This window comes from Lonchura striata, chromosome 1 (assembly GCF_050655825.1).
Source record: "Lonchura striata isolate lonStrDom1 chromosome 1, ASM5065582v1, whole genome shotgun sequence".
Lineage (NCBI taxonomy): Eukaryota > Metazoa > Chordata > Aves > Passeriformes > Estrildidae > Lonchura > Lonchura striata.
Window position 1 is genome coordinate 31,015,960 of NC_140703.1, and position 25,468 is coordinate 31,041,427.

The 25,468-nt window shown below is 48.9% G+C and overlaps 3 protein-coding genes and 1 long non-coding RNA gene across 8 annotated transcripts in view; 3 read left to right on the plus strand and 1 right to left on the minus strand.

Moving 5' to 3' along the window:
* The window catches only part of NCAPD2 (non-SMC condensin I complex subunit D2), a 26,612-nt gene extending 20,006 nt beyond the window's left edge, over positions 1–6,606 (plus strand). For all 4 annotated transcript variants that reach the window (XM_085591866.1, XM_085591859.1, XM_021548815.4 and 1 more), the window contains 7 exons: positions 51–228; positions 1,242–1,336; positions 3,355–3,435; positions 5,480–5,666; positions 5,889–6,015; positions 6,150–6,308; positions 6,474–6,606. In XM_085591866.1, coding sequence (XP_085447992.1) covers positions 51–228; positions 1,242–1,336; positions 3,355–3,435; positions 5,480–5,666; positions 5,889–6,015; positions 6,150–6,308; positions 6,474–6,556 — 910 coding nt within the window. In that variant the 3' untranslated portion in view covers positions 6,557–6,606. The remainder of the gene's footprint in view (positions 1–50; positions 229–1,241; positions 1,337–3,354; positions 3,436–5,479; positions 5,667–5,888; positions 6,016–6,149; positions 6,309–6,473) is intronic.
* LOC110480694 (uncharacterized) overlaps positions 1–14,641 on the minus strand; it is a 21,046-nt gene extending 6,405 nt beyond the window's left edge. Inside the window, exons 1-3 of the long non-coding RNA XR_014958507.1 lie at positions 14,526–14,641; positions 8,341–8,489; positions 7,509–7,727 (exon numbers count right to left, since the gene is read on the minus strand). This is a non-coding gene — a long non-coding RNA (uncharacterized LOC110480694). The remainder of the gene's footprint in view (positions 1–7,508; positions 7,728–8,340; positions 8,490–14,525) is intronic.
* LOC144245884 (C-type natriuretic peptide 2-like) lies at positions 11,512–13,763 on the plus strand. Its single transcript, XM_077781254.2, has 3 exons — positions 11,512–11,726; positions 13,123–13,413; positions 13,625–13,763. The coding sequence occupies exons 1-2, from the start codon at positions 11,628–11,630 to the stop codon at positions 13,393–13,395; spliced, it is 372 nt and encodes a 123-aa protein (XP_077637380.1). The 5' UTR covers positions 11,512–11,627; the 3' UTR covers positions 13,396–13,413; positions 13,625–13,763.
* A 1,200-nt stretch (positions 14,642–15,841) lies between the features above and the next one.
* GAPDH (glyceraldehyde-3-phosphate dehydrogenase) lies at positions 15,842–19,558 on the plus strand. Of its 2 annotated transcripts, none has more exons than XM_021548998.4 (12): positions 15,842–15,879; positions 16,359–16,402; positions 16,974–17,073; positions 17,207–17,313; positions 17,399–17,489; positions 17,665–17,780; positions 17,895–17,976; positions 18,114–18,265; positions 18,367–18,445; positions 18,672–18,755; positions 18,881–18,978; positions 19,253–19,558. In XM_021548998.4, the coding sequence occupies exons 2-12, from the start codon at positions 16,380–16,382 to the stop codon at positions 19,320–19,322; spliced, it is 1,002 nt and encodes a 333-aa protein (XP_021404673.1). In that variant the 5' UTR covers positions 15,842–15,879; positions 16,359–16,379; the 3' UTR covers positions 19,323–19,558. The 2 variants fall into 2 exon arrangements, with proteins under 2 accessions (XP_021404673.1, XP_085448117.1); XM_085591991.1 differs by lacking the exon at positions 15,842–15,879 and adding an exon at positions 16,001–16,085.
* Positions 19,559–25,468: the final 5,910 nt, after the last annotated feature.

Below are 25,468 nucleotides of genomic sequence, written 5' to 3' on the forward strand. Positions count from 1 at the left end.
TCAGAGACGCTGCCTTGCTGCTTTCTGCAGTAACTGTTTGCTCCTGCCAGGTTGCGGGACCCCTGCCCAAGCGTGAGGCAGACGGCTGGGCAGGTGATGACTCACCTCATCCTCAAAGACATGGTAAAGGTGAAGGGCCAAGTGAGTGAAATGGCAACTCTGCTCATAGACCCAGAGGAGGCAATCGTGGGAGTGGCCCAGAACTTCTTTGGAGAACTGGCCAACAAGGCAAGTGGATGCTTAGGGACCTTATTTCACAAGAGCAGGCAAGGGCTGTTGGAGGCTGGGTCAATTACATGAGCCCTGGAGAAGGTGTGTTAATGGTGTAGAGCCATTGGTCTGTCTCTCTTTGGACTAAATAAGGGTAGTTAAAAGAAATTTTGCAATACAAGTTTTGCTTCATCCTTCCTTGATGTTGCTGCATTTGACCTCATCCATTCACACTGGAAGGCAGGCTCCAAACTACTGCCTTTTCCCTTTGCTTGCTTGTATATGCCCACCACAGGGTTAGGAGCAGTTGTCAGTAGCTTGCCTTTAGGCCTTACAGCAGAGTTCCCTGACCTTATGGCTCAGGCAGTGCATCTTCTCTGAAACCTTTTTGAGTTGTTCTTGGCTGTGGGACACTGAGATACTGAAATTGTAGCAGCTTCTGCCCAAGCAGGTAAAAACAGGAGCAGCATTACCCCCAGTACACTGTTCATTCCATGTGCAGCCTCACATGGGCCCTGCAGAGTTTGAGATTTACTGCCTAAGAGGCTGCAGTGGCACTGGGGCTTTTCTGTCTTGGTTTGCTTTGTTAAAGCAGACTGACCACCTGACTGCAATGACTTCCTATCTCTGCAGTGTGTGTATGACAAAGTTATGTAAAAGCAGTGGGAAAGAGAATACGGATTGGGCCTTTTTGGGCAAGAAGATGGGAAGCAGTTCCATGAACTGAAAAGCTGTTTCCTTTATCAGAAGCTTTTCTTGTTGGGTTTTGGCAAGGTTGGAAGGCAAAGAACAGAGCTGGGGTGCAGTGTTTAGCTTGTTGGTTGGCTGGGTTTCCCCCCCCCCCCAACCAGCCAAATAGTCCTGGATAAGTTTGGCTGACTGTGCACAGCTCGTTTAAAAAGCTGATGCTTTCAGTCAGTAGATTTGGGGTGGAGAAAAAGGAGGATATTTTAAGGGGGGAGCTTATTTGGCTTGACTCAAATTATCCTTTATAATTCTGTATCTCACATAGAAACTTGCATTCTGCACAGGGTAATGCTGTCTATAACCTGCTTCCAGACATCATCAGTCATCTCTCAGATCCTAACAGTGGCATAGAGGAGGAATCCTTCCACACTATTATGAGGTATTCTGAGGTTAAAGAAATCTCTTATTGCCAGGACTATGTTTATGCAAAGGGGGAGTGATATCAAGGGAAGAAAAACTACACTGACATGTACAAACTGCTTTTTCAGTTCTCTTTGATCTGACTTTTTCAGTCTATACTGGAAATGGAGTCATGCTGAGGGGAATTGATTTTAGAGCCAAACAGTTGAGAGGTGAGGAGAGATTCTACAAAGAGTAACCACTAACTCAAAATTACTTTCCCTCTAGAAAAGGAAAATAGTTGGTTTTATGCATGGGAACATGGATATGCAACATTAGGAAAACACAACAGGTTTTAAAGACTGCTGCTTTTGTAATTTTGGTGGCTACTGGAGTTTTGGAGGCAGTTTTAGTAAAGCTGTAGTTACGGTAACAGGTTTGGATCTGGGTTTGCTTTCTGGTGGTCTGTTTTGTGTGAGTTTTTTTTTTTCTTGTTTGCTTAATTTTTTCAAGAAAGACTGACTCTGGAGTATAGAGATACTGGAATATTTCAATCTGAGGTTATTGGTTGCTCATAGACAGCACTAATAATGTCTTTATTAGTAAAGTACAGACATTTTCCTCTCATTTCTGAAACTTAAACCACATGAGGGTTTTTTGAGTCATTTGAATCCCTCTGGATTATAGAGGGGGGGTGTTAGACAAAAGTAATGCTGTTGCTGAAGATAAGAACGATAAAATTTCATGTGATTTTCTAACTAGTCTTTCTGTCTATGAGAATCCTGTCAATGAGCAAGAGGGATGGGATTTTGGATAGGTAGGAATTGCAAGACAGAAAAGGTCTACTGGTGAGGGTTTAATTGAGACTAAAATTAATTTATGGTGGCAAAAGTAGATGGATATTTTTATTCAGCTTTAATTAAAGAAGGTAATGTGAAATACTGGGAATTATAGCTTGTGGTTCCTGACAGCACACATAGAAGTTAATGCCTGAAGTGAAGCAAACCATTACAGGGAGACAAGAGGCAGCACATTAAAAAATTCCAGATAATTTTGGAATTTTCAGTACTGTTTTTAATTAATATCAAACTGAAGGTGTTACCACAGACATAGAGCCTAATAAGTGTAGCAATTGCATTAAAGTGTGATTGGTGGGGTTATGACAGGTGTAAGATGGACTTTTGACTTCCAGCAACATACATGGAGAGAACTGGAGATGTCTGGCAAATAGGAGAAGAGGCAGTATTGATTTAACAATGTAGACAGGTATCAAATTAGTTTAAGGATAATAAATTTTAAAGACCTGATCATCGCTCAACACACCACATATCCTTTAAATAGGAAAAGAAGGGAATTAGTAGTTAAAGAGGAATTGATGCTGGAAAAAATGCAAAGGGAGGACTCTTGAGAATGCTGTCTCCGTTATGTAGCTTAGAAAAGCAGCTTGGTATGGTGGTTGTAGACATAACAACACTGAACAAGGAAGTGCTTTAGAACAACTACATCAAGGCCAGTGGCAACCTGACTGAGCTAAAGTTAACAGAAATGTTGGTACAAGAATTAGGGAGAGCAGCAGCACCTTCTTAATAAATAGAAGTTACTCAGTGATTTCTAAGAGGACATAGTACAAAATGCACCAGTACTCAACTGTGCTAAAGTCTAGGTGTCTCTGTTCCTCAAGACACTAAGGAAAAATTGATTAAGTTAGCATTAAACTTTGTTCCCCTTTTAGTGCAAAGTAGTGCTCACTTCTGCATTGATCCAAAATGAAACAACACACTTTCAGCAAATTTAATAGTGAAAAAGCCACAAGCATGGTTTTGAGGAGGGAAAACACTGCATGCCACAATGCTCCCCTCAAGGTTTGCTTGTCAGACAAACTAGTCTGTCAGTGCAACTTGTGAAGTGAGGAGATTGTCTGGAGGTGCTGCATGCTCTTTAAACTGGGTGGAAGGAGCAGACAAGAAGTCAGCACTGCTGCTTTTTCAGCACCCCTCCTACCTGAAATGGGGATTCCTCTGTGGGCTCTAATCTTTTGCACTTTTTTTCCCCTTGCAGACATCTGTTCTCATATATTACAAAAGACAAACAAACAGAGAGCTTGGTGGAGAAACTTTGTCAGAGATTCCGGACTGCCAGGTGGGTTGTAATCTTAATTTTCAGGCCAAGCGCTTCTGCTTCTCAGGATTTCTCAGAAGAAATGAGCTTGTGGTTGTAAATGGTTCCTGTTATATTCTTTACGTGACAAATACAAAATAATTTGGTTTAGGTCCCCTTTTTTTTCAAACTGCCTTCTCCTATAAATACATAAATACTTATAAATTAAGGTTTTTTGTTTTATTATGCGGTGATTGACCCCCTCTTCCTTCCTTTTTTAAGGAAAAAGTTTTGTGACAGTCTAGATTTGTGTTATAGCTGAGCAAGGAGACATCCTACATGTGGATTTTACATATCTTTGTGATCCTTCTTCATGGGCTATTCCCTTGCAGCTCAGCTAGGAAATTAGCGTGTTCAGCTGAGAAGTTGGGATCTTTCCAACAGTCCTGTCTGGGATGATCTCAGCTATCAAGCTGATATAGGCCTGTCCTTGTTCTGTGTGCATGGGATGCTCAGTACCAAGTCTACACCTGGGACTCTGTTCTGGGTTTTTATTATTATTATTTTACCTAAGGGCTTATGCTACCCTACACTTTGGCTTTTGCTCTGCTCCATCTCCAAGATATGTATACCTTGCATGTGCATTGCTGATTACAGAGTAAAGAGTGCAGGACCCACACTGTGAATCTGGGATATAATTTTGCTTTCTGAGTTTTGGGGCTTTTTTGCTGCTTTTCTTCTGCTCGCCAAGCTGTAACTTCACTGACCCAGGCACACACTTTTTGTTTCCTTCCAAGAAGAATAATAATAGAAATTTATCTCCTTCTATTCCAGTGCGATATCTTCATTTTAACTTCCACTGGCTTTGGTGTACCCTGCTTCCCTCCATTCCTGTGGTTTTCCTTCTCCATTGTTGTGGCTTTGCCCTTGAGATTTAAGCTGTCTGCTTATCTTGGCCATTCGTGCACAGTGCCTGGGCATGTGACCTGCTCAGCTGCCTCAGGGAGTTGCATATTTCCCAAAATATTTGGGTTTTGTTTCCTGACCAAGAGTGGAGAGTGGTCCCTCTCTCCAAAGTTGCCTCCCAGGACCACTGCTGAGCTCTTCACGCCACATTTGTAAATAACCCTCTGTGTGTAAGTTGTGTCTCACCTTTAGTAGAATGTCCTGATATTTCTGTACCATGAAGGTGATCAGCTTGGTGCACACTAGTGGTACTGCTAGAGCAAGACTCTCACTCCAGGCTAAAACAGGAGCTTATCAGAAAAGATTTGCAGCCACCATCGCCCTCCTCAGCATTTCTGGAGTTCTAAACATAGCAACTTGCCAGACTGTAAAGGTAGAAACACCTGGATGCTGCAGCTTTGTTCTCCATCTGTCTGGGTTTGAGCAGAGCATCCTGAGACAGCATGTGCTGGACAGACTTGAGGCCCTCACTTTGTGTATATTAAAAATAGGCGCTTTGGCCTTGCTTTTTCCCTTCCCATTCCATCACAGTGGTCTACATTAGGGATGTTAGTTTGTGCTTTTGTTTTTATTTCCCTTTGGTTTTAATCAAGTAACTTTTTCTGGAATTTCAATGTAGTCATTCTCTGATACAGCATTTGTTATTTGTTGACTTTATAACTTAATGAATATGACCTTCTTTATGTAACTAACCAGGAAAGGGAGAGAGAACATCAAATACAGTTTCTGTTTGAGATCATCTCAAACATGCAAAAATGAACAGCTGGGGGGGTTTGTTATGTGGTTGAAATAAGGCCCTTCAAGAGGAGTCCTGACCTCACTGAGTCTGTTCCTCCTGGTCACCAGTAACTTCTGATGCTTTTCAAACAAGTGACTGTGTTCTTTAGCAGTGGAAACTTCATGTTTTTCCAACAGGTGCTAAGTCAATGTCATGGAATACAGTGGTGGTTATCTGTGGTATGGCACAGCACCCTGTCACTGACCTATAACAGAGCAACCTGAATCTCACGTCCTGCAGGGCAGAAGCACCTGCAGGAAATGCTGGTAGTTCTGGGTGAGATGTGCTCATCCTCACACACCCCTTTTTGTAGGAGCTAATGGTGATCTTTGTCTTTCCCAGGACTGAGCGTCAGTATCGGGATCTGTCCCACTGCCTTGCTCTGCTTCCAGTCTCGGAACGGGGCCTTCACAAGCTGCAGGACAACTATGACTGCTTTGCAGACAAGCTCCAGGATCCAGCTGTCTACAATTGTTTCCAAACTGTGCTGGCTCGATTCCGCAGAGCAGGCGTCAAACCTGAGACTAAAGTAAGGGTGTGGGACAAGGGTCCAGGCCAGCAAACCAATTGCTTTTACATACAGTGACTGGAAAGCCCTGCAGTTTTTGATTTTAAGCAGACTATTCCTCACCCCTAAAAATGTATCCATTTATTTATTTAACTTGATGGTAATTCTGCTATGGATGTAATACTTCCCTCCCCTCACCTTCTTTTATTTTTTCCCTCCACTGCTGTTTTACATCTCCATCAGGCTCTAGCTGAAGAGCTGGAGCGGAAGCTGTCTGCCTCCCATAACCGAGGATTGGATTCCACAGAGACATGCCAGGATGGTAGTCAGACTCCAATGCCAGTGCCAGCCAAGCAGAAACCAATAGGAAGTATGTTCCTTTTTGTCAGATTCCAGCCTCCCCCTGATCCTGCAGTCCAGGAGAAACACCTAAGGACTTTTCCTCACCCTTACAGACAGAAATTTGCTGCCTTTCTCTATTTTTTTTGCCCATTTTCTTGACAGGTTCACGCCGCCAGCCCCTAAGCCCAGCCAACACAGATGATGATTTTGTCACACCCCCACCCCGCACACACCGAAATCATAAGCGTGCCCAAAAGCGCCCTCCACGCAAAAAAACCATCATTGCCTTCTCCAGTGATGAGGAGAACAGCTCTGAGGATGGTAAGACACTGCACACGTGTGCTGCAGGGGGGGGAAAAGACTAGAGATCTGGCCCAACAGGGCTGCCCTTTGGCCATGGGCTTCAGATCGCTGTGGATGTTGCCTGTAGATTTCTCTGCTCAAGGCAGTGGAGTGCTCATTATTGACACCTTTTACTCTCTTTAGAGCTATTGGCAGAATTAAGAGAGGAAGAAACCCCCACCAAAACAACTCCCATCACCAGATCTTCAGCCCGACGGCTGCGCTGAAGGAACCATCTGCCACTGCTTTAGCTAAAAATAAAACTCTTTTTATGCAACCATCGCCTTCTCTTGTCTGAACTACCCCATAATACAGCAGTGCTTTAAATGAGGACAAAATGGAAATAGCACCAGGCTGAAGCAATTCCAACCCTTTCTTCTGATATCTGTGCTGATGAACATAGTTACCATTTGGACTGATTTTGCCCTGAGTTTGTGGATGAGAATAAGCTGCTCTTATTAAAAAAAAAAAAAAAAATCTTTGGAAGAAAGTTTTTCAAAGAAGAGCCAAACTACCAACAGAGTACAAAATGCTTATTCCTTTCTTATTTTGTATGTGTTTTATACTACACTATTCAGCTTTTATTAAGGACCAATGCAGTGGTGCTGGATTTGGGCCATTTTACATTTCATGTTTTTTGAAGCCCTTATCCTGTAAAGCCAAGCCAAGGGTTTTGAGGTGAAGGTACCTGCATCTTTTTCTTGTGCATATCTCATCAAAGAAGTGTTCAGGGAGTGGAGTGTGAGGAGAACGAGTGAGAAAGGCTAACTTAGACTATGGCACTTCACTAAACAATAAGTAAAATGCATAGGAAAAAATACATCTTTTAAAAGCTAAGAAACCAAAACCAATCCAACACTAAAACTTTAGAAGTAAATTGTAATAATGCTAATTTGATAAGTTACTAAGTATACTGATACCCTTGATTGTCTTACTGCTTTCTGGAATGTATTCGCTGCAATTCAATTATGTTTCAAGCAAAAATGGCACCTGGGTTTTTTCTTTCATGAATGCCACATCAGTTTTCAAGTCAGTCCTGGCACTCCTTAAACTGCCCTGTGAACATGAAGTACCCTAAATTAGATTCTGTGTTAATCACATAAATAACCTTTAACCTTTTATCTAGAGGCAAGTTGGCATTTGTCCCCGAGCTCTTACTACAGAAATATTTCCTCTTACCTTGTCAGCTGCCTAGAAAGCAGAACAGTCACTAGCTGGGCAGGAATGGGAAGGGTGCTCCTCCTCTCCACTGGCTCCCGGAGATCTGCAGTCTGTCTCTGAGGCTCTACTACCTTCACACAGTTGTGGTCACTGTGGGTTCACCCAGCAAGTAGAGCATGCTGCTCAGTTCCCTTCTGTTCTGGCTGCAGAAGCAGCTGCTGTAGCTTATTTTCATCCCTATTAAAAAAAACAACCATTAGGAAATGCATAGTTTTGCACTAACCTGAGCATACTTAAATGGACATAATCATGTTAAATGCTTCCAGAAACAAGTAAAGTGGGGAATGATGGGGTAACAGGTGTATTTATAAACACCCCACTTGAGTCCCATGACTCAGTGAAAATATCTGCCTACTTGCCACCATCCTAATAGCCAAATACCAGTATAGATATGCTCCAAGTCCAGAGCACACCAGTAGTCTCAGGACAATCACATGAAATACAAAGATCAGAAAGCTACAGCAATGTTGTCCTTCTCCCTCCTTCCTGATAAAATATTCAGTGAAGGCTCCAGGAGGCAAAGGTAGCAGCTACAGCATTGACAGTAAATACAACACAGAGTCATGCACACCATACGTGATCTCCTCACCACCCACAGGGAATGACACTCACATACAGGAATAAAAAAAGGACAGCATATATGGATGTCTGCCCAGGCTCAAGGTTTTACATGCAATAAATCTTGTGAGATAATATGCTGCTAATGCTACAGTAAGGGAGATATGAATGGGTGGATAGAGGAAGTGAGGTGGCCATAAAACTTAAGCATTGGCTCACCTTCAGGCCATACCTTTCCACTACAAGTGGTTGAACTTTTTCCTTCAGGAGATCCACATAATCACCCTTCTGGAAGGAGGGTCTGTCAATCAGTCACTGGACAGACAGGCTGGCTCCTTCACTGCTTTGCAGTCTGTCCTTTGCTCAGTCCCAGACACTGTGCTGCTTGGGCAAGTAAGAGTGAAGAGTCAGTGGGTGAGAGCTCTGATTGATTGCTTTCTGCAGGTTGTTCAGATGGAGCAACCTCCTTTGCTCACTGTCCTCTCTTGATACTAAAAGAATTAGCAGTCCTGTGTTATGGACAAAGAAAGTCCTGAAGAAAGATAAGGCAAAACTCAAGCGACGTTTGGGTAGCTACATAGAGGCTACAGCCTTAAGAAGATATTTGCTGCTCTTCTCTTCCTCACAAACATATTTTGGTGCCTGCCACAATGACCATAAATCACTGCCAAAGGAGTAATCCCATTCCCCTGCTCCTGAGGCAGTGGGATTACTCAGTGCCAAGATCAATGGTGTTTCCATCCTCTAGGGACTCCTGACCATGGTTGTTCTGAACTCCTACAAATGGTACCAGTGGAATAATGTGAATATTGTACAGTTCTAGAGCCTGCAGCAACCATCTTCCCTTTCTATCACCTTGGGCCAAGGGGTGTTCCATCAGGGTACTTTGCTCAGTTCCCAGATCTCCCAGTCTCCAGTTGTCCTGCTCCTTTCCTGTACGAGCAACTGTTTGTAGAAGGTTGATTGTGATTCAGCAGCAGACCATTTTTCTGGTCTTGCAAGCCTTAGAGTCAGTGCCCCAGCACCCAAGGGGGAAGGGTTTTTATAAAGGAAACTTGTTAGCATCAGAGAGGAAAAAAGGACAATAACCTATTTGAGTCTGAGAAAACTGGGGCAATCGAGGACTTGCCTGCCAAAGCCTTTTCACTTCACAATCATTGCCAGGACATGTCAGAGTAACTATTCAGTTCTACTGCAGTCACAGCAAAGATCTGGGACATGGAGCAGCTGCAACATCACGGCACCTGAGTCACTGAGCACCTGCATTTTATCCAGGCTTTGCTGGATTTGCAAGAACTTACAAGAATCTGCAAGAAAAGTTGCAAATTTTCTGCAGTCTCTGAAGTTTCTTGTTTGATATGGGAGAGTGATGGCTCTTTCCCTCTTGCCAGCCCCAGCTCTTGCTGAACCCAAGGAGGGCACTTGTCATTTGAGTTGTCAGAGCCCGTCCACCCCTGCAGGGCTCAGCCTTTGTGCAAGTGAACTGGAATTTTGGAGCAGTTGCAAACACATTTCTGGCATTCTTCTTGCAGTATGGGGGCCATCCCGTTCAAGGGATCCCAAATCAAACTGCTGCTACGTTTCGTATCAAAACCAAAGCATTGATGCCTTTGCACTTACCTTTCACTCAGGAAAGGAGTGACTCTGACTCATGTACCCAGTGTGTTCCAGCGGAGCTGCTCCTGCCGGCAGCAGGAGTGCTCGAGCACACTGACTCAGCTTTTTCTGGACAGCCCCATGTGACTGGGAAGTACAGAACAGCATCCTCTGGGACACCTTGCATGCAGCACGAACATGTGCTGACTTCCTGTCCTTCCTTTCTTTCCCATCCCTCTGGAACTTTCACACCACGGGGCTCCTACACTACAGCATCCAGCACAAGGAGGGGCTGGGTTAGGGTTCTGTCCAGCAGTCCCCTGTGCTTCATAGATTCAAAGGTTGGTATTAAAGTCATCCTGTTTCCCACAAAGTTTCTTGGTGGGACTTTGGGAGCCCTTCCCTGTGCTGGCCCCGGCAACAGGGTGACAGGAATGTCAGACAGGATCTCTAGAGCATCACATTGCTCTGGACACAGCACCAACCATGGGCTGCAGCCATCAGCTGGAGCTAACAAAATTGGATGTCCACAGCTGTGCAAAGCACTGCTTCCAGCATCAGTGCTCCAGAATGAAGGGCCATACTCACCTCTCAAGGACTGGATGCAAAAGGTTTGTAAAACTTTCTATCTCATTGGGCAGAGAAGAAATGGACCCACAAACTTGCATCTGCAAGTGCAAAATGCCTGGAAGAAAGAAAGGGAGGGAAGGAGGGAGAGACAGAGCAAATAATCTGAACTGTGACTTTTGTTATCTCTGGAGAAGGCCTTTTTCTAATTTTCTTCTTTCTTTGGAAAAAATAAACAAAAACAAGCAGAAGAACATGTTCTGTAGAGTTCTGACCTGACCGTTTTGTGCAACAGTACTGAACAAAGGGAAGTCCAGGGTGATGTTAACAGCACACCCACTGCTAATCCTGTACTGGGGTACAGTCCCCCCATTCCTCTTCCCTGACAAACTTCGCTGATTAGTTTCTGCCTTCATCCCCGGGCTGACTTCTACACCCCGATCCCTAAACAGTGACCTCATTGCCTTGTTCAGCTGGTGAGAAACTACAGTAAAATGGAAGAGGTAAACAATGTGGGGGGAACTAATGGCCAGAAGATTTAGGAGGTAGAAATCTGCTCCTTGCTATCCTGGTCCCATTGTGTGCCTGAGCTTGACAAAGTGCAAGCCGAGTCCCAACAAGCTCTTTTCTGTGACGGTTCCTCTGGAAACTCAGCCCAGTCCTCCAGATGGTGACTTGGGACAGACAGCCCGCAAATTATATGCTAATAGTACTAGACCCACGCTCCTGTTACTGCTACAAATTCTGTATCGTACTGAAATTCACCCACCTTCTGCAGCAGGAGCTCTTCATTCCCAGTCCAACTGTCTCACTAAATTATAAATATTAAAAACAAGCCTGTGTTGTCATAGACCTGATTTTTTTTTGTCCATTCTATGCAGCCAGCAGTGTGCCTACCTCTAACTTAGCTGCAGTTCATACTCACACTGATCAGAGAAATAGCATTAACAGCACGCTACCTATGAGGAGTATGTTCAATACTCGTACACAATGCAGCCTTCAATATCCTCCTTTTGGGATGCATTTCAGTGTGTCACCCCGTCCCTGACCCTGATAGACACCTCCAGGTCCTGGCCAGCAGCAGCTCAACTCACATTTGTCTTCCCAGACACTCAGTAAACACCTTTGTGTCCTTTTTCTTTAGAGGAAGGGGTCTTGCTGAGCTCACCCTGAAATATATCACCCTGGACAAAAGGGCTGAAAGGTTAAGGAGCTCCAGGGGGTGGTTCAGCAGGGAGCTGGGGCCAGTCCCTGCCAGAACCAAAGCTATAAAGGCAGAGAGGGGCTAGGAACCACATCCTACATGGATGCTGCGAGTCCTGCCTTGCCTCCCACCAGCCCTGAGCTAAGAAGAAGATGCTGGGGCTTCAGTCATGGCCTTGCTCATTTTTCCTCTTCTTGGTTCTGCTCTCTGCCAGCGTTCAGACTGTGTCCTTACCAGGACAGAGGCTACAGGTAGGAGGGAGTAGGACAGAGCTGAGGTTAATTTCAGGAGGGGAGGAGGAAGGAGGGAGGTTATGTTTGAACCTCAAATGAGAAGTGGTCCCAAATTCCAAATACAAGACGGCTGCTGTCTATTCTTGTTGCACTCTCCCCTTCAGCAGCCTCAGCTCTAGGGTGACTTTATAATCCAGTCCCTAAGGAGCACCAGCATTTCGAGACAGGAAACAGACAAAAGCTTTTTAGTGCTCTGTAAAAGCTTTTAACAGCGAAGGGCCTGGTCCTTTCTAAGCCCACTCTGTGTCAGCAGCCATCAGATATTACAGTCCTGCTTTTCATCATGGTTCTGGTTCTGATATTTCAGAGGGAAGATGCATCCTGTTAGGCCAGGAGTTTTGCTCCTAAGCTCAGTATTATCCCCCTTAAAGACCCTCTTTAAGGCCAAGAGCCCTGTCAGGATGCCAACTAAGGAGTTCTTAGCTTGAGTAAATCTTTATCCTTTGCAATTCCAGCAATAATATTTTTGACTTTCCATTCTAGCCAGCTCCCTCTTACCCAAACCCTAACCTGAGCCCCACCACCTTGCCTTTACATCACCCTGGGAAAGCCACAGGGAAATAGTCAGGACATGAACTAAAATCACAAGACTGATCCTGCTATGACTCACCACTTTCACTCCTTGCTGAGGATGCCTGTGTCCGCTTCAGTTAACTCGCTACCACAAAGAGCTGCACAAAGGCATCCTCAGCCTTAGCTCAGCATCCATGTGAGACAGATGTAGAACGGCTCCTGCAGGCTGCTTCTGTGGGCAGCAATACCATGCCTCCACTGCACCCAACATACCCCCCAGGACTTGTCTCCCAGCAGTGCAGAGGATTTACAGTCAGCACAGCTAACACAGAGGATTTCCAGCAGATGGGGAGTACCTCTTCCTCACACCTGCTCTGTTCCTGCCTCTCCCTCATCTTTATCAGGTGTTAGGTGTTTATCAGGAGTCAGGACCATCCTTCTCAGCAGCCTTCTGGAAAAATGAAACAGTACACAGCAGCCTGAGCACACAGAGATGCTCAGCATCCACAAAAGGAGCAAGGACTGAAGAGTTACCTTCCAAATCTGGGGCAGGGCAGGATGTGTGTACGGTTTTACAAGAGCAGGGCAATCTGCCCACAGGCAGAGCTCACAGCAGATGTCTGCCTGCTGTTTTGGATGACAGTCATTTCAGACAGTGGGAGCTGCTGGTCAAACCCTTCCCTGTGTCTGGATGCAATGTCACAGGCACAGTGCTGTAAACAGGCATCACTTTAATGTCCTGCCTGAGTCCTCAGGAGGGTATGGGCAGTGGGGTACCAGGGGGAACAAGGCTTATCACCAGAAGCACAGACATCACCCCACTCTCCTCCATTTATCCCAGATGCTCCTTTCACGATTGCTACCCCTGGAGCCCAAGTCCACGCTGACCGAAGAGGACACGAAAGAGGGATCCAGCTTTGGTCCTCAGCTGCTCTCCTCCACTCTCCCCTTCCTCCCATCTGGGGCTAGAGCTGCCCGTCCATCCCTCTGGCGCAAGAACCTCTCCAGTCGCAAGTGGGGACTGCCCGGAGATTGGGCCTGGAAGGCCATGCCCAGGGGTTGCTTTGGGCTGAAACTGGACCGAATCGGGACCTTCAGTGGTTTGGGGTGTTAGCTTTGCAGGGCCTCCAAGGTGAGTGGGATAAGAACGTGGGCTCGAGGGAGCGGGCAGGAAGGAACTTGAGGGCAGAGCTGTCAGCGAGGGGATGGGTAGCGGGGCAGGCTGCCGGGCAAGGCGGGGCCCGGGGACGCCCGTGCTGCCGGCGCGGTGCCGGGGCCCGGCCGGGGCGAGCGCAGGCGGGCGGGACGCCGCTGGGCGGCTCACCAGGCCCGCTTCTCCGCAGCCGGAGGGCACCCAGCCTCGGGAACCTGCACGGTCGGCAACCAGCACGGCGCAGCGCTGCGCGAAGCCCTGAAGCTCCCGCCCCGAACATGGGAGGCTGCGGCAGCGAGGGAGCGGCGCGGCGGTACGAGCAGGAGCCGCCCGGCTCCGCGGCTGCCCCCCCGGCCGCTGAACCCCCGCTCGGCCGGCAGCCCCCTCCTTGCTCCCCGTGCCCGAGGACTCGCTCATTAAACACGCTGTACTAATTTGCCGCGTCCGCGGTGGCTGCCCCGGCCGGGAGGCGGTGCAGAGCCCGCCCGGCGCCCCCGGCCCCACGCGCGGGGCCGAGCCGGGCCCGGCCGGCGCCGCCGCCATTCCGCGTGGGGCGTGCGGCACGCGCGGCTGCGGCGCGGTGCGGCCGGGGGGGTGGGCACGGGTGAGGTATCAACCGGGCACGGGGCACAAGGGCCGCGCTGCTCACCCCGGCCGCACTCTGCCCCCGCCAGAACAAACACCGGGGCCTCCTGTTTGCGCCGAAGCTTCCCCCGACAGCCTGCCTCGGTGGGCTGCGGCCGGGGCGCCACCGACCCCGCACGAGCTCGTAGCCCTGCTGCTGTGCCCCGCGAGCCATCACCATGTCCTGGCCTTTAAGAAAAGGTTGTAACCTCAGCTGGGTCTAAACTTAGCCACCAGCCCCTCAGCAGCACCGGGAATAGCAGTGGTTTAAGGAGAGTAGGGTTACGTTTGAGCTGCATGACCCCTCTCTTGTCCCCCACCCCAGTACCTGCGTGGTTCCCCCAGCCTGCCCACCCCCTCCCTTATCCTCAAAGCCCGGCTCACCAGAGTAGCCAGAGGGACACACTAGCTCCCGCCACCCCCACTTGCTCTGATAGCCCAGATTTGCATCCCCACTGTTCCCACACCTTCCTCCGGGATGGGAGATTTGGGATTTGTGCGTGCTCTGGGCGTTGTACCTCAGGCGGGGTTGTCCCGCCGCACCTGCCCCGCGCGCAGCCGGGGGATGGAGGCGGCGGGGCGCGGTGAGGGAGCCCAGCCTGGGGGGCGGGGAACCGGGCAGCGGCCATGCCAGGAGCGCTTCCTCCTCGCAGGCAGGCAGGGAAGGCGGGCCGAGGCGGCAGACGAGCAGGATTTCCGCCGTCACGTCCCGCGGGCAGCGGCAGAGTGCCGCAGTGCCTCATTAAGATGGTGCTCACGCTGCCGCCCGTGGCCTGCTGGGGCAGCGCCCGGCCAGGGGCCCCGTCCAGAGCGCGCCTGGATAAGCCCACCCGGGGGGGGTCGCAGCCTGGAGGCGGGAGAACTCCCAGACTGTACCTCCCGTGCCGGGGGGAGTGGGGGACAGCCTGGAGATCCGCCGCTCCCTCGGGATGACCCGAGCATCCCTGCAGTCCCTTTACCCGTGCAGCCATAGAATCATGGAGTGTTAAGGGGTTGGAAGGGACCTTAAAGATTATCCAGTTCCAACCCCCGTGCCACGTGCACGGACGCCTCCCACTAGAGCAGGTTGCTGAAGGCCTTACCCAGCCTGGCTTGGAACAGTGCCATGGTTGGGGCATCTACAGCCTCCCTGGGCAACGTGTTACAGTACCTCATCACACTCACAGTAAAGAACTTTTTCGTAATATCCATCCTAAATTTCATCCCTTTCAATTTGTACCCATTACTCCTTTTCCCATCACTAAAGCTGCTGACGAAGAGTCCCTCTCCGGCTTCCCTGTAGGTCCCTTCGGATACTGGATACTACTCCATCCAATTGGGCACAGGCTGGAGCCGGGGCGGGTGGCTACCTGCCCTTTGTTACCAGGTGAAAGCAGCGCACACCATCCTGCGGAGCAGCAGCGGGCCCGGCGGGAGCAGCCCCTGACCGGCTATCGCCCTCTCTGCCTCCTCGGGCAGGGGTGCAGCCACCCATCCCCGCTCTGGGGACACCTCCGACCAAGGACCGGTGCATCTTTCACCACCGCCACCTGCACCACCAACCCCCTTGGGGTGGCTCGACGGGAGGGTGATCGCTACGGACCCTACATTCCCAGAGCGGGGCCTTTGTTAACGGGGGGCGGCGGGGCGGGGGAAACAGGGGGTGTCTTCGGCAGCCGCACCCGCGGCACGGGCGCACGTAGCCCAGTCCGGCCCCCGCGCTGCCATTCGACGGCGTCGCGGCGGGGCGGGCCCTCGCCCTACCCTCACGCGGCTATAAAGGGCGGCGGAGAGGCGCTGCGCCACCTCCTCACTGCGCGCCGGGCGGCTCGGAGGCAGCAGGTAACGGGCGGGGCGGCGGAGATGCGCGGGGGGAGAGAGCGGCGGCGGCGGGCGGCGGGCGTGTGGGAGCCCCCTCCCCACACGGGCGCCCCGCCCGCCGGCGGGGGGTGCGGCAGCCCCCGGGCGGAGCGGGGCCGCGTGGCGGCGGGGCCCAGGGCACAAAGGCGGCGCGGCGCAAAATGGCGGGGGCGGCGTGCAGGGGGGCGGTGAGGCGAGGAGGGATAGGGGTGTGAGGGGGAGATGGTCGCCGCAGGAGGAGGAGGAGGGGGCGGCTGGTTGTCGCGGGGGGGGCAGGTGGGTTAATCGCCCGCGGCGGGGGGTGGGGCTAGCTCGGCGCGCGAGCCCCCGCTCGCCTCGCGCCCCCCGATGCCCGCTCGCCCCTCAGCGAGGGCGAGGCGTTAACGGCACCGGCTGAGGGCGCGACTCCGAGGGCGGCTGGTGCCGGCTCTTACGCCCCCGCTGCTGGTTTCTGCCCACAGGAACATCCCGAAGCGGTAAAGATGGTGAAAGTCGGAGTCAATGGGTAAGTGCCGGGGCCGACAGGACCCGCGGGGATTTCGAGGGGGGTTGTGGTGGAGCGGCAAGGTCGCCTCAAGGGCGCGGGGGGAAGATTCGGGGAGAGGCTGGATCCCGCCGGCCCCGCTCGGCCGGCGCCCCCCGGGGCAGCGAGCGGTGCTGCTGACTCATTTCTCCTCGGGTTCGGGGTGACTCACTCCGGAACGGGCTGCCGTTGCTCGGCTGCCCCAGTTTTCCTCCCCGTTCCCGGGGATCCCTGCAGCCCCCCACCGAAAGGTCTCTCAGTGGATCGTGTGTCGATGGCGGCCCCGGGGATGTGACCTTCTCGTGCCGGGCCGAGGGGTAACCGGATCCCCGGGGCTCTCTGTAAATTTAGCGATTGACCTTTCTGGGGCGGGGGTCGTTCTTAATCTTTAACAGGGGTGCCTTGGCCTTTGGACGAGATGCAGGGCTCCCTCTCGCCCTGCCGGGCAGGGAGCAGCTGATGATCCCAAGGGAAGGCTGCCAAGGACTGCCTCCCATGCCAATCTGGGCTGGTTCTCTATTGCACCTCCTCACCCGTGTCTTTCTCTCTCCAGATTTGGCCGCATCGGCCGCCTGGTCACCCGGGCTGCCGTCCTCTCTGGCAAAGTCCAGGTGGTGGCCATCAACGATCCCTTCATTGATCTGAACTACATGGTGAGTTGCTTTGCAGTGCCCCCTCTGGGCCTTTCTGAGTAGGGCTCCTGTGGATCTGTTCTCGTAGCTTCCCCGGGTGTTAGAAGATGATGGCAGCCTGGGTGCCTGACCTTCTGCTCCTCCTATTTATTAGGTTTACATGTTCAAGTATGATTCTACTCATGGCCACTTCCGGGGCACTGTCAAGGCTGAGAATGGGAAACTTGTCATCAATGGGAATGCTATCACCATCTTCCAGGAGTAAGTATCTCTTTCTTGATTGCTTCTCTGGAGATTGAAAGCAACTGCCTGATGGAACAGCTTGTAAAATTTTGTCCCTCCTTAGGCGTGACCCCAGCAACATCAAGTGGGCAGATGCTGGTGCTGAATATGTTGTGGAGTCTACTGGTGTCTTCACCACCATGGAGAAGGCCGGGGTGAGTATGCCACAGAGGTGTAGGAGAGAAGGGAATAGTGCTGCTTTCTGCCTGTCGGGCACACCACCGTTTACAGAGCTGCTCAAGATAGGGCTGTGAAGGAGAAGAGATCTGAAGAAGCAAGCTTGGAAGGATCCTGAGTTATGTAATCTCTTATCTCTCTTTCTCTCTCCAGGCTCACCTGAAGGGTGGTGCCAAGCGTGTGATCATCTCTGCCCCCTCTGCTGATGCTCCCATGTTCGTGATGGGTGTCAACCATGAGAAGTATGACAAATCTCTGAAAATTGTCAGGTAAGGAGAGTAGCATGCTTCCTGGCCTGGAGCTCTCGCCAGCTGCCAGGGGTCTCACTTCACCTCCGTAGGAGTGTTGCCTCTGGCTGATGTGCCTTTATCTCTCTATCCCAGCAATGCTTCCTGCACTACTAACTGTCTGGCGCCCTTGGCCAAGGTCATCCATGACAACTTCGGCATTGTGGAGGGTCTTATGGTAGGTCTGCAGCTTGGTGCTGAAGAGGGTGACCTACCACAGATCCCCTCACGTGAGAGGGAAAAGCGTCTGTGTCACCTGGGATGCTCTTTCTGGAGAGTATTGGCTGTGTTCTTAATCCTATGCTCTTTCCTCAGACCACTGTCCATGCCATCACAGCCACACAGAAGACAGTGGATGGGCCCTCTGGGAAACTCTGGAGGGATGGCAGAGGTGCTGCTCAGAACATTATCCCAGCGTCTACTGGAGCTGCTAAGGCTGTGGGAAAAGTCATTCCTGAGCTCAATGGGTGAGTGTTGTCCCTTCTCAGATGTCAGGAAGAGGCAGAACATTCCTAGACTGGCAGAGGAGTGCCAGATGCTGTTCCTTAGTGACTTGTGTCTCTCACAGGAAACTTACTGGAATGGCTTTCCGTGTGCCAACCCCTAACGTCTCTGTTGTGGACCTGACCTGCCGTCTGGAAAAACCAGTAAGTGTTGTGGACGGGGTCCTAACAGCTTGCAGATGTGCCCCTCTTCCTCTAAGCTCTGCATTGCACCTGGAATTGCCCTCTCTGCATCCATCTTGTCCTGAAGATATCTTTGTGAAAAGAGCACCTGCTGGGGTGTTCCCATGTGTGTCTTCTCCCTTCCCTGTCCCCAATGGACATTTTGTGTGAGTTGGAATCTGATCATCTTGGATCTGTGTCTCCTCAGGCCAAGTACGATGACATCAAGAGGGTAGTGAAGGCTGCTGCTGATGGGCCCCTGAAGGGCATCCTGGCATACACAGAGGACCAGGTGAGGAATGCCTACTCTCAGCCTGCAGTTACAGGCTCTTGGCCTCACTTTTGTAAAAGGCAGCTTTGGGCACTTGGAGTAGAGACTGTGGGCAACCATATGCATTACAATTTCTTGTGTTTCAGGTCGTCTCCTGTGACTTCAATGGTGATAGCCATTCCTCCACCTTTGATGCGGGTGCTGGCATTGCACTGAACGACCATTTTGTCAAGCTGGTTTCCTGGTAGGTGCAGCCCTGGGCATGAGGGGGTTGGCACAGACAGGTTGCAGACTTGGGTGTCCTGTTGGTTACCACTGGTGATCCAGGTGGATGCACAAATCTCTAGTCTGTCCATGGAGTGAGATTGTTTCTTATCTGGAATTACTGTAGCTGCCTCCTCCTCTCCAGAGGGTAGATGGGAATTCAGTTGTGTGGCATGGGGCAGTGGAGCAGGAGGAATGGAAGAAGGGGTGTGAGAAATGAGTCAGCCCTGACAGCACTTACTTTCTGTCCCCAGGTACGATAATGAATATGGATACAGCAACCGTGTTGTGGACTTGATGGTCCACATGGCATCCAAGGAGTAAGCTGAGCACACAGGCCCCCCCCTGCTGCCTCGGGAAGCAGGACTCTTCTTTGTTGGAGCCCCTGCCCTTGTTCACCACCGCTTAGCTCTGCATCCTGCAGTGAGAGGCCAGTTCTGTTCCCTTGTCTCCCCCACTCCTCCAACTTCTCCCCGGACCTGGGGGAGGTGGAGAGGCTGATAGAAACTGATCTGTTTGTGTACCACCTTACATCAATAAAAGTGATCACCATCTGAAAAGCCTTGTCTGTCTGTCAGGGGGAGATGGGAGGAGCGGGCCATAAATGTACTGAGCAGCTGCCTTGGCACAGTCTGCCAGCTGCAGTGAGAAGCCAGGGACTGCAGCCTGCTGAGCTGCTTGTTCCACGTGGGAGAGCCCAGAGTCCAGCCTGCGAGCCAAAACAAGGTTGTGCAGGACCATGCTCCCACAGCAGGACTCTGCCTCGTAGGATGGAAAGTGGCTCTGGCTCCATCTGCCTAGCTCTGGATTTGCTTGTCTGATGGGTGCACGCAGAATAAAAGTGCTGAGCAGATGACTCATGCATTTGGTTTGGTAAAAGGGCACAAGAAACCAAAATTCATTCTCCTTCCCTGCCTCAGTGGGGGACAAGGAAGATATTTCCTGGTGTTACAAGGCAGGCATTTCACTTGCTTTACCTTTTAAAATAGCTTTTGCCTAGAGGAAATGGCTGCCTAGGGACGTGTTGGAGGCCATTGTCGGCATGGTGGTGGCCAGTCTTAATTCTGGCTTAATTCTGTGCGTAAGGAGGGGCAGTTGCAGTTAATCTGCTGAGCAGCAAATCTCTGCAAGGTGAGTGTCAGCCCTCTGCCTCCCTGCATTAGTTCTGGAAGCGTGAATGCTGCTGGGCAGCGACAGTGCCTTCCATGACCTGTGAGCACCAGGACAGATAAGCAATGCACTGCACAAAATCACGTGGCCCTCCATTTTTAGCAGCTTAATTTAGCATCTCAGGGCTGATGTTTCTCTCCCTGGCAGGCACGGTTGGAGCTGTTGTCCGGACCCCAACTGCTTTAGACCCTGATCTGGACACTGGAAGGACATAAGCTGGAGGATTTAAACTCTCAGGATCAAGGTATGCTGGTCATGGTTTTCCAGAGCTGCTTATCTCCAGCAGTTGGGCTGCGTAAGAATTAAATGTTTTCTGGACTAGAAGGCGATGACTCTCAAAGTTATTCTGCGAAGAGAATAGGTTGAATAACCTGCCTCTGGATAGGAACTGGGATTATGAGCAGCTTGTTAGGCCTGGGAGAGCAGAAATACTTGGATTGCACCACAAATGGCCCCATCACTGGAGCTTTAGGTAACTTTGGAATCAGATAGGAACTGGGTGCTGCTGGAGCTCACTGGAGGCAGCTGTCCCATGGAGCTGGGTTTCTGCTGGAGGGGCTGTGTAGCCTGGAGACCTGTCAGGATTACAAATGAGTCTTGGGTTGGTCCCATCCTGTCCTTGATTGCTGTGCCTGGGTGCTTTGAATGGCTGTGCTGCTGCCCACGTGTGTGTGCCAGTCAGTGCCTTGCTTGATAATCTGGAAGTGCAGAGAGGCTACTGAGACATCTAAAGGGGGGGAAAGATAGATGTCCTGTTTTCCCATGCAGAACATATTTTTAGCTGGGTTAAAAACTGGAACATTTCTACAAGTCAACCTTTTCTCCTAAAAAGCCTTGTTTCCTAAGTGAGATAAGACTATCTGAAAATTGGTAGAGCTAAGAATCCTTGTTATTTAACAAGCATGAACCCTATCCAACTTGAGATCAAATTGCTCTGAAGTAATACAGCCCCAGGGTGGAGGAAGAGTATGTGCTCTCAGACCAACAGCTGCTAGGAATGTCTTGAATAAAGGTTCACTCTGTTTTCAAATACTATTTCAACTGTTTTACAATTTAATCTCTCCTAGAAAAATCATATGGTATTCAGGCAAGGAAAGCCAGGAATCACAGTGTTTAAAACATGGTTGGTCTTGTATGGAAACAGGGAGAGTGAGTGTTGCAAACTAGTCATGCAGCTTTTGGACTGCCTGGAGGGCTTGGTTTCCTTTCTCTAATATAACCTCCCTAAAATGCACAGCTCTTCTAAATCCTTATTCTGCATCCAGACACTGTGCCTACAGATGGCACCACAGCAAGGCTCCTCTGTAAGATGGAAACCAGCTCAGTGGCCAGCTTGTCTGAAAACTGCAACCCTGACCTAAAAAAATCCATGTATTTTTTTTTTTAATCAGTTTGCAAAATTGACATATATGACTGTGGATGGTATTGAGATAAAGATAGGAGATCTATTGTGGCAGCTACTTCTGTCTCTGGAGAGGAGTTTTCCCCCAAGTAGGAGAGCTCTAGGTTTGTTGACAGTGTTATGGAATGCAGGTAAGAAATGCTTGGTCAGGCAAGGCAGGTGCTCAGGCAGACAGCAAGAGGCTCTCATTCAGCAAGGTAGTGAAAAGCAATTGTGACACTTTGCTGGAACAAATCAACTCCAAGAGCAGCAGCCACAAGCCAGAATCCATCCTGGTTTGTGAGCACCTTGCAAGGGGAAGGTACGGAAAGACACTGATCCTGGCTAAAGGGTTGACTCCGCCTTCCGTGGCTGGCCAGGCACCAGGGCTCGCTGTGCAGAGCCATTGTAGGAGAGGGATGCACCTGGAAAAGCTCTCTGGCTGACCCAAGAGACAGCTTCTCTGATGGGCAGCCAACTAGTTCTAGGGGTGGTAAGCTCTACATTTTATTCTCCTTTTTTTTAAGACAGCTATGGGTAATTAGCAGTGGTGTTACAGAAAAATTTAGTTTTATGGTAACTTTGAACATTTAGAGCAATTATTTTATACTTCCTTGGCATTTGCATAGACTACTACACATGCATTGCTTCCCCAAGAAAGGTCCTCAGACTACCTTCATGTTGAGATGTCTGCATGAAACTTCAGCATTAAAGAAGATGCCATGTAGTGAAAACCAGCTTGAGCAGATGTGGAAAATAATTAAATCCACTTGAAAAATCACCCCAAAGCATAACAAAATGGTGACCTTGTAAGCACAGTGGAAAACATTTAAAACATCATTGTATCCACTTCTGAAGTAAATCAGTGTTTAAGCAAAGCAATTGGCAAGACCAGGGCAAGGAAAAGGAGATAGAGGTCTCTGAAAGACTTACAACATAGTTACAAAAGACAAACATCTTAAAGAATGATGTTTCAACCTCCTTCATAACTGATGCCATTCACGAAATGCAGGTTCATGACTTAGGGTATGCAAATACCACTGCAAGCTCCAGCAGTGCTCACATTTCATTAAAACCAAGCTGCCTACCTTTGGGCAATCACAATGTGTACATGCTGCAAAAAACAAATCATTTGTTACTTACTCTTCTGAGCTGGATGTAATCTCTTACTCTAGGACAGCTGACTTACCTCCATATATTACCTTACTACAGAAGTACCATCTTCTTGAGGGAGTTAATTAAGTGTTCCCTAGAAGGAACAGCAGTGCTGGGTTATACTTCACAGTGTAAGATTTGAAAAGGCAGCTGTCAAAAAGCAGAAGCTGTAGTCAAATGAAAACAAAAGAAAAACCCATAAATACTAGTAAATGAGACTTAGTAATGCAAAGGGGAAAAAAAAAAAAGATATTATGTGACAAATAGAAAAGGAAGGCTGAAAACCTCTTTCAAATACATATTGGAGATAAGAAAGCTGCCAAAAAGCTGTAAGATGGCGTGGGAGTGATTAGGGAAGCTTAAGTCCATGAATGAAAAGTAAACTTGATGTTTTGCCTTCAGAGGAGCTTTGGGGTGTCGCCAGACAGGAGATTTTCCTCAGCAGCAATGAGATAGATGAAGGCACCACTGAAAACTGAAGCATCAGGACTTGAGAACGTGTCTGTGACATGAAGGGCAGCAGACCCCATGGGAGACTCATGTGGTCTCCAGCATGAAATGGATAAACAGGTTAATTGTGCTGCAAGTAATTCACCACTCACCTCATGCCCCCATGATGAAAAGCAATGTAATTTAGGAAAAAACAGGCTGGCAAAATCTTTCAAAGAACTGCCTGAGGAGAGGGAAGATCACCCTCTCCTCCCAAGGTTGAAAACTTGTGGCAAGACTGGTTGCAGCTGAGACATGTGAGTGGCCAGCATCTGAGGCCGTCTGCTCCATCAATCAACACTTTCAGAAAAATTTGGAGCATGGGGCACCAAGGTGTTGTTGATTATACAAAATGACCCAAAACATTCAGCCCTGAATGAGCCTGTGGAAAAGTGAAGAAAGATCTTGTGACCAAGTGACTGGGTTATTAAAATGCTGGATGAAATTCAAGGTTGTTAAATGAGAAATACTACATGCAGGCCTCAAAGCCCTCTTTTGACATTGCCCAAACCTCCAACAAACAAGTGAGCAACTTCTGTTGACCTTGGTGTGAGTCCTGCGACAGAAGGGGAAAATAAAAAAGGTGGTTTTTAATCCCTGCAATCTTCGTTTTTTTAGTTGCCACGTTGGATATTGGTTTAGGTGCTGGACACCAAGTACCAAATATCACATGGCCTCCATCTCCCCCATCTCCTCAAAATCCTTATTTGTCTTCAGCAGCCTGATGAAACTCCCACCTAGACCAACATCATGAAGTGACTTCAGGCACTGCGCAAAAATGTTCACTTGTCTTTCTTTTTAGGAGCAAAGTAACTAAGCTTTTCACTTTCAAAACATTTTTTTTTCCAGTCTGGAATCGTGGTTAGAAGACTTTGGTCCATCTATTCCAATTTCTGATTGCAAAGCAGGACAAAGGATACCAATGTCATATGTGGATAAAAGATGTTTAAAGACATCTGCAGTGTCTGGCTGAGAACTTGTACATGATTGCACATGAGCCCTGCTCCCTAGGTCTTTCCAACCCTGCTGTTTTCCCAGGCAAGGTCAGTCACTATTTATTGCTCTTGGATGTATCTATGCATGGCTATATATGTCTGGCAACAGAACCTCTCTTTTCACCCTATTCAGAAATATTGTGTAATGCCTCTTGGCACTTTTGTGAGTCTGTATAATTTCTACAAATCAAAAATTGTATCAGTTTTGTCTGTCAATTCCATATCCTGCTATAAATATTACTTAAACTGCAGATTTTTTCCATTCCTTCATGATTTTTCGCCTCCTCCCCCCTGCACTGGTTTCTCATTGGCTTTTGTCCATGCCCTGTCAGACTAAGCACTGACGTCATTTGCTTGCCCATCCACCCAGGCTTTTCTTTAAATGTTTTCCCTAATGCCTTTAAAAACTGACCTCGGCAAACCACGGATTTCAGCAGGCAGTGCTTTTTTCAGTGTGGAGGTTACTGCGCTTCACAAAACACCGTTTGCAGGAAGGCAGCAACAGCACCGTGCTTTACTTTCAGCAATGCTCACTCCAACTCCCCAGGCACCCTCAGGCTTTGTGTGGGGGTTTGCTCCTCCCTAAAGCACCCCATGCACCCCAATATTAGTGTGCTCCAGGTCATCCATGCCTGGAACTGCAACAGTGCTCAGCTGGAGATCCTGTCAAGGATCCTCCTTATTGCTCACTGCCTGGAAAGTGCTTCATCATTCCCTTCTGAGCACACTCTGCATTTTCCATATACAGAGCAGACTTGTCTGGTGAGTACTTCTCTTTTTTTGCCTCGTTTTGATTATTTTCCCAACTTCAGCCAATAAAAAGAAAATATTACTGTTATGATTGATTTAAAAAAAAATATAACTAGAACAGCACATGTTAGTTCCTTAAACATTCAAGTATTGTTAGTTTTCTCTGAGGTGATATGAGCAAGTGAAGACCTTTTATCAGACAGCTGAATTATTCTGTTGTCCCTCTATTCCTTTTCTCCTAACCACAGTTGCTGTAGTTGTTACAAGGATTATTTTTTGTTAATGTAGGTCAAGCTTTATTATTATTTCTATTAGTTATTCTTATTTCCAAGTGCTTTTGTCACATGGCCACTTACTCAAGGAAGTTCACTCACTGAAAATTATGTTACTAAATCACAGACTTTTGAAAAACTGGAAAAATACCACTCTTTCCACAATCTGCAAGTTCATGTATTTCACTCTAATGAAAAGTTACAGAACAACACCCAGTTCTCAGCTGTGACATTTTGTTCTGGCTGATGTCTCAATTT